The sequence below is a fragment of the Carlito syrichta genome, unplaced genomic scaffold (genome assembly GCF_000164805.1).
Source record: "Carlito syrichta isolate Samal-C Ts95f unplaced genomic scaffold, Tarsius_syrichta-2.0.1 Scaffold135573, whole genome shotgun sequence".
In the NCBI taxonomy this organism is placed as follows: Eukaryota; Metazoa; Chordata; class Mammalia; order Primates; family Tarsiidae; genus Carlito; species Carlito syrichta.
The window spans coordinates 13,772-21,604 of record NW_007079669.1 but is presented as its reverse complement, the minus strand read 5'-3'; the positions used below and the strand labels follow the sequence as shown (position 1 = coordinate 21,604).

General features: G+C 60.6%; 1 protein-coding gene across 1 annotated transcript in view; it reads left to right on the top strand.

The window, feature by feature from the left end:
* FBXL16 (F-box and leucine rich repeat protein 16) overlaps positions 1-7,833 on the top strand; it is a 24,259-nt gene that overhangs the window by 5,511 nt on the left and 10,915 nt on the right. The window contains exon 3 of the mRNA XM_021708206.1: positions 6,288-6,290. Within this exon, the coding sequence (XP_021563881.1) occupies positions 6,288-6,290 (3 nt within the window). The remainder of the gene's footprint in view (positions 1-6,287; positions 6,291-7,833) is intronic.

Genomic DNA, 7,833 nt, shown 5'->3' with positions numbered 1-7,833 from the left:
CCGCGGGACGTGCGGCCGCGCTGTCGGCCGCCCAGGTCGACGCCCGCGATCGCCCCGCGCGGCCCTCACCGTGGCCTGGCCGTGCCGCACCGTCCTGATGGGTCACTGTTCCCTGAGCCCTAGGCCTTGAGGGAGAGTGAGCGTGTCCACTGGAACCTCTGTGGGGGAAGGGCTGGCTCCCCGGGCAGCTCCACCACGCCTCCCGATTGGGCTGCAGGACTAGTCCTCTCTAGGTGGGACCCGCCCCTCTTGGCCGCATCCCTCCCAGCCCTGTCCTGCTAACCCCTCCCTGGAGACAGCTGGTACCCCGGGCAAGAGACCGTTGCTCCGGAGCTAGGGAGGGGACCTGGGAGGAGGCTGGCCGGCCTGGAGCTGGGCCACGCCTCAGCGCCAAGGGTAGAAGCTTGGGGTGGCCAGAGCCCCCTGCAGGGTTAGCCCCTTTCCCAGGAGCGGCACCTGAAGGAAGGGTTCCCCGGAGGAGTGTGAAAGAGGAAGCTGGATGGATGCCCCCAAGCCACAGGAGCAGTGTCCACACTCCCAACAAGTGGAAACAGGCGACTGGCAAAGACACTCCAGAGTCAGGCCCAGACAGTGGTGGGCTTCCCAGCAGCCTGGGCTTCTGAGTTTGGCCTAAGAGGAGGGGGTGGGGGTGGTCATCCAGGTGAAGGTGCCTGAGGACTGGGAAAGAACAGACAGCCTTGGACCACGTGCTGGACCACCTGATGAGACCCCAGGGTACGGGGTGGGTGGTGTGGGGTTGTGGCAGGTCAGATCACAGAAGGCCTAGGCACCAGCCAAGGGTCCAGTTGCACACAGAAGCCCTTGAGTTCGCTGCAAGCTGTAGCGGGGGCTGCAGGAGCCAGTGTAGAAGGATGCTGTGCAGCATGTGGGTGTGCATGTTCCATCCCCACCGCTCCAGCCCTCCTGCCTCCCTGGCCCAAAGTGCATGGTGGAAGGATGAGGTCAGATGGCCCCAACGACAGGGGGAGGCTGTATCCTACTGACTTTCCCCTCCCCAGATTCCAGGGCCCAGCCTGGCCCACAAGAAGCAAGGCACCCACTGCAGGTCAGAAGTAAGTATCACAGTGCCAAAAGGTGGAGGCAACCTAGGTGGCTGTCAGAGGCAAAAGGAGAGAAATGCGGAGTGTCCACGCTGCAGACCACCATCCAACCATAAAGGGAGTGGCATTCCGACACATGCCACGGCAGGACAGACCTTAAGGACATGCTGTCACGTGAGTCAGGCAGTCACTAAAACACACACTGTGTAATTCCACTCACATGAGTCACCTAGTACAGTCAAGCTCTTGGAGACAGAAAGTGGAAGGGTGTGTGCCAGGGGAGGGGGCGTGAGGAGTTAGGGTTTAATGGGGACAGAGCTTCAGTTTGGGAAAATGAAAAATGTTCTGGAAATGGGTTATGCAACAACATGAATATATTTAACACAACTGAACTGCAGTCTTGAGAATAGTTACAATGCTTAGTTTTATTATGTGTGTTTTTACCACGATTGAAAATAAAAATGTTAAAAAGAAAGGGTCAGACCAGGCGCTCGTAGGGGGCAGGAGAGGTCACCGGGTCAGCTGCTCTTGCCACTGCTGGGGGCGGTTTCTAGGCTGTGGCCAGCACAGTGCAGCCGGCGGGGCCTCTGAGGTGGGCTCCGGGCACCCTCTGGTGGTAGAGTGAGGATTAGCCCAGGCCTGCCTCTACCCTCCCCCACCCCCGAGGGCCAGTGCCTTGGGGTTCGAGGGAGGATTCCTGGGGGTGACTAGGTCTGGAAGGGGCACACACCTGGCCCTGAGCCGTCTCCTCTACGCAGGCCTTCCCCCTACCTGTTCCATAGCCCCCCGCCTCCCACGGGAGAAGACCGGGACAGAGCAGCTGCTGCTCCTCTAGGCTTGCGGCCCCACCCAAGAAAGCGCCATCGTCAGTTCTGCTGCCCGTGGACAAGGAGCCAGGAAGGCCGTGTCTGGCCTCTACTACTCTGGGGACCCCTGGGTGCTGGTGCCCTGGAAAACCCGGAGAATGGGTGAGGGAGTGGATGAATGAATGAACTAATGAATAAAAGACGTTCCAGGCCTCAAGTAACTCCCAGCTGTCTGTGCTCAGTTTGGGAGTCCCTTCGAGGGCCCCCAGTTCCAGACCCTCCAGTGTCCTGAAACCCCCAAAGGGGCCTCTCTCCATTGCCACCAAAGTCAGAACAAGAACCAGAGCAGCAGGCGAAACTCGAGTCAGACAAAGGCAGAAACCTGGGTATGCTTCAGGAAGTGGGAGTGCGGTACACTGGGGCTTCCCCTCAGCTCCGGGAGAGCGCAGAGAACAGACCGACTGGCCCCCACAGACTGCTGCTCTGCCTGACCTTGGCCAAGAAGACATACTGCACACCAAAGCCCGCTGGCCCACAGAGCAGCGGCCACCCTGAGACCCTGTCCAGAGACCTGAGTCTTGGCTTCTGTCTTAGGCTTGCCCAGAGGACTTTGGAGGTGCAATCTGAGGGGGCGCTAGGGTGGGGACAAGTGGAGACCCTGGTCACTGCCACGTGGTGTCACCCTTCAGGTTAACCCCCTTCCAGCTGTTGCACTGGCTCCAAAACACAGGATCTGGCCGGCAGGGGTCCTAGTGCCACGTCCACCATGTTGGGCCTGGGCAGTGCCCAGTACAGACAGCCCCATGTTCATCAGGGGAGCAATTGCAGACAGGTGGTCGCCCCCAGGGTGAAGAGGGTCTCAACAGGGAAGCCACCATGCCAAGGGTACAGATGACCAGCACTCATGGTCCAGGCAGGGTCTGGACTGGGCGGGGCCTGGGGCAAGCAGAGTGGATGTGGGCAGGCCCCAAGGCAAGTGGAGCCACGCGCACCAGGAAGCACAAAAGGTGCATACCAGGTTGGGCAGGGCTGGCACCACCAGGCCCACTGGGGCAGCTGGAAATGGCTGGAGGCACCAGGAAAGAGTGCCCAGAGAGAGGTCAGATCTCACACTGGCCCAAGACCCCACCTGTGTCTCCACTCCTTGGCAGTGGGGCAAGGGTGTGGGCTGGTCCCTCCTGTGTCCCCCTCTGAGGCTTTGACCACACAAGGACAGTTCCCACAACTGACAGGCAGAGGGTGTCAGGAGCCTGCCAGACCCTGGGCCACCCAGGATCATGCTCCAATGGTGGCCATGAGCACTGACCTGGGCCACCCCCACCCAGCTTGACCTGCGAGCCTCAGGGTGCTCAGGGACCCATCCAGGACATAGTCACAGCTGCCGACTCTCCAGGGCAGCCTGGACAACCTCTGGTTTCCTCCACTATCCCCCACAATCCACAGGCAGGATCTGGCCTCACCCACCTATGGCCTGCACCTCAGGGACCGCGGCAACGAAGTTCCTATCTTGGGGATGTTTTTCTCCCTTTACCAAGAAGTCCACCCTCCCACACCTTGCATCTCCTCAAGGAGCCGAAAATGCAGCTGCCGATTGATTTACTGCTGAGCTAAAAATAACTGCCAGGCTCCAGCCAGCCGAGAAAATATCCCATTGCTAGGAGACAACCGTTACTGGGAGACCGCCATCGCTAGGCGACGCATGTTGCCGAGGTGACGGCTGGGCCCTGAGTCATCCCCAACCTTGACAGGCGCAGGCCAGGCAGGGAGAGAGCGCTGGAGGGCGTCAAAGAGTCTGCCACACGCAGCACCCTGGGTGCCGGCAGCTGTGAGGTTCTCCAGCCGGTGGGTATCCCATTTTGGCTGTGGAGTGGCCGGGACAGCCAGACATGCCCTTGGCCTGTGTCTCAGCTGGCCTGTCCCAAGGTGCTTGGGCTTCTACCTCCTGAGGCAGTGGGGCAGTGTCCACCTGGCCCCAGGAAGAATCCTTTTGCTCTCCAGTATGGGGCTGTGCTGTGCTGACATCACCGCAGCTTCCTTCCCACAGACCTCTGAGGCCTCAGGGAGACACGTGCCGCCAGTCTCTGGCCACCACCCTCTGGCCAACCCCCAGAGCTGGAAACCCAGCAGCCTCCATAGGACACCCCTCTGTACTCAGGCAACAAGGAAAGGGGGGCTTCAAGTAAAGGATGCTCCAGGGAAGAGGTACTCCAGGGGAGGAGTGCTCCAGGGGTGGGTGCTCTAGGTGAGCGTGCTCTAGGGGAGGGTGATCTAGATGAAAGGGTGCTCCAGGGAAGGGGTGATCTAGGTGAGAGAATGCTCCAAGGATGGGGTTCTCTGGGTGAGATGGTGCTCCAGAGGAGGGGTGCTCTAGGTGAGAGTGCTCCAGGGAAAGGTGCTCCAGGTGAAAGGGTGCTCCAGAGGAGGGATTCTCTGGGTGAGAGGGTGCACTAGGGGAGGGGTGGTCTAGGTGAAACAGTGTTCCAGAGGAGGGGTGATCTAGGTGAGAGGGGGTGCTCCCGAGGATGGGTGATCTAGGTGAGAGAGTGCTCCAGAGAAACTGCTCCAGGGAAGGGTGCTGCAGAGGAGGGGGGCTCTGGAGTCAGTGTATTCCAGGGGACTTGTGCTCCGGAGTAAGGGTGCTCTAGGGGAGGATATTTGGAGTCAGATGCTCCAAGCGATCAGTGCTCCAAGGCAGAGTGGGATCTGGGGGAGGGCTGCTCCAGGGGAGAGAGTGCTCCAGGGAGAATGTGCTCCAGGGAAGGGGTGCTCCAGGAGAGGGATGTTCCAGGGAAAAGTCATCCAGGGAAGGGGTGCTCCGTGTGATGGATGCTCCACAAAAGGGATGCATCAAGGAAGGGGCACTTCAGGGGAGGGATAACCCAGCAAAGGAGTGCCCCAAGGAAGAGACGCTCCAGGGGAGGAGTGTTCCAGGGGAGGAGTACTCCAAGGAAGAGACGCTCTATGAAAAGGGTGCTGCAGGGAAGGGGTGCTCCAGGGGAAGAGGTGCTCTACCAAAGGGGTACTCCAGGACAGGGTTGCTCCAGGGGAGGGGTGCTCCAGGCGAAGTGATGCTCTAGGAAAGTAGTGCTCTAGGAAGGGGGTGCTCCAGAAAGGGTGCTCCACGGAAGGGGTGCTCCAGAAAGGGTGCTCCACGGAAGGGGTGCTCCAGGGGAGGAGTTCTCCTGGGGAAGAAGTGCTCTAGGAAAGGGGTGCCCCAGGGAAGGAATCCTCCGAGGGAGGTGTGTGCCAAGGAAGAGCTGCTCCAGGAAAATGATGTTCCAGGGGTAGGATGCTCCAGGGAGGAGTGCTCCAGGGAGGGATGCTCTAGGGAAGAGATGCTCCAGGAAAGAGGTGTTCCAGGGGAGGGGTGTTGCAGGGGAGCGGTGCTCAGGAGGAAGAATGTTCCAGGGCAGGGGACTCCAGGGCAGGGATGCTGAGGGAAAGAAGACTGCAGGAGAAGAGTGCTCCAGGGAGAGGTGCTCAGTGAAGGGGTGCTTGGGAAAGGGTACTCCGGGAAGGAATGCTTTGGAGAGGAGTGCTCCAGGGAGGGGTGCTCAGGAAAGGGGTCCTCTGGGGAGGAGTGCTCTGGAAAGTGGTGCCTAGGAAACGGGTGCTCCAGGGAGGGGTGCTCAGAAAAGGGGTGTTTGAGGAGGGGTTCTCTACAGAAAGATATGCCACAGGAGAGAATGCTCCCAGGGAGGGGTGCTCCAATTGGGAGAGATGTTCCAGGGGAGGGGTGCTGCAGGAGAAGCGTTCTCTGGGGAGAGATACTCCTCAGGAAAGAGTCCTCAAGGGGAGGAACATTCCAATGGGGGAAAGCACTCCAGGGGAGGGGCCAGATGAGTGGAATACTCTAGGTATGGGGTGCTCTGGGTATGGGACACTCTAGGTGAAGGATGCTCCACATGAGGTGATGCTCCAGGTGATGGCACTCCCAGTGAAGATGCTCCTAGTGAAGGCACTCTAGGTGATGATGCTCCAGGTGAAGGCACTCCAGGTGAAGATGTTCCAGGTGAAGGCACTCCTGGTGAAGGCATGCCAGGTGATGATGCTCCCAGTGAAGGGGATCCAGGTGAAGGCACTCCAGGTGAAGATGCTCCAGGTGATGATGCTCCTGCTGAAGATGCTCCCAGTGAAGGTACTCCTGGTTATGATGCTGCAGATGATGGCACTCCAAGTGATGGTGCTCCCAGGAAAGTTGTTCCTGGTGTGGGTACTCCAGGTGAAGTTGCTCCCAGGGTGGGTGCTCCAGGTTAAGATGCTCCCAGTGATAGCACTCCAGGTGATGGTGCTCCAGGTGCAGAACAAGGTGCCCTCATGGCCCTGAGGAAGTCCCGTGTGGTGAAGCTCCAGAGAAGGGACAGGGGCATGGCCAGCCGTGGCAGACACCTGGTCCAGGCTGACCTCGCAACGAGTAGACAGCCTTGGGGAGGACAGAGCCAGCAGCACCCCAGGAGAACAGGGGTGGCAGCAGGGTGGAGGGAGCAGTTGGAGTCGTGGCCAACAGCCATGGCAAGACCAAGGCCTGGCGTGGGGACCAGATGTGGAAAACGCAAGTGGCCACACAGGTACGAGGGGCAGGAGGGGCCTTGGGCAGCAGCTGGCACACTCCCTGGCAGAGCACTCTTTTTCACTCGAATTCTCCAAAGGCAGGGCTGGCTCCCCAGGACACTCGCCTGGCCATGTGACCCAGATGCCACTGTGTGTCTTGGTGTCCCCTACACTCACCTCAGCCCTGAGCCGGCGCCAGGACTCAACACAGCACACCTTGTTCTCTGCCTACAGCTCTGGGACCTTGAAGGACAAGGGCCCTCGAGGCCTGAGGTGACACCCTCCTACAGGCACATCCAGCCAACACACTGGGTTGGAGCTGCCGCCAGAGGCCCTGCCAGCCACACCCACACACAGGAGATGATGGGACAGGCTGCACAGAGCCCCCCTACTGCCCACTGTCTCCTCAGGGTTCATCCTGCCTGCCCACTCCAAGCTCCTTCTCCAATCAGTATCAGGACATGGGCACGTGGCCCACAGCCAGGTGCACCCCTGCTGCAGCAGACAGGACTCAGTGCCCCTTCAGGCAACCGGAGCTAGCCAGCCTGGCCTACCCTTCCCACTGCCCCCAGGTCTTGCACCAGCCCACTGGCCACTGCTTCCCACCAGGATGCTGTGAGCACCAGCTGGCTTCATTTGTACGAAGACCCCGGGGAGCTCCCTCAGTCCTGTGGCTCCTCTGGGATGCAGAGACTCCTCCCTCCCCGACTCTCCCCACAGCTAGTGCCTGTGCTGTGCCTGCTTCCTGGAGACCCAGGATGGGACATATTAGCCTCCATTCTCCTCCCTGGGCCTGCTGGGAGGCCTGGCATCTCCAGGGGCCCTGAGAGAGTCCTCCCCACGGGCCCACCCCTGGTTGGCCAGGCCTCCAGTTTAATCTGGAGGGAACGCGCCAAGTTCCTCATGTCCTCAGGACCCTTGCACGCCCTTCCTGAACCATTCCTCCCTATCACCCTCGGGATCCCAGCCAAGTGTGACATCCTCAGGAGCCACAACCCCCGGAGAGGTCACAGTCATGAGGCCACAGTCTGTGAGTTGCCACTCTGACACAATCTGTTGTTTAGTTTCCTCGGCTATGCGGGTGCGAGTGTCTCCACCCAGGGGGCTCCCAGCCGAGCCCACAGCAGGTGCACAGGGTGTGAGGGCCAGGAGTGGGCAGGCTCCAGGAGAGCCCCAGGAGCAGGGCTCCGAGCACCCGCCTCCTCCTGGCCGGGTCTCTCCTTCCTCGCCCCCGCCGGTGGCGGCCAAGACCAGGATGCGCGGCGCCAGCCCGCTCCCAAGGAACCCGGCACCCCTAGACCGAGTGCCCGCGCCAAGGGGCCTGCGTGCTCCTGAGCTCACAGGAATCGGGGTCGCCCCAGCCAGCGCAGGCGGGCCGCTAGAGGCCACCTCAGGCCGCGCCCCTGCTGGCCCCT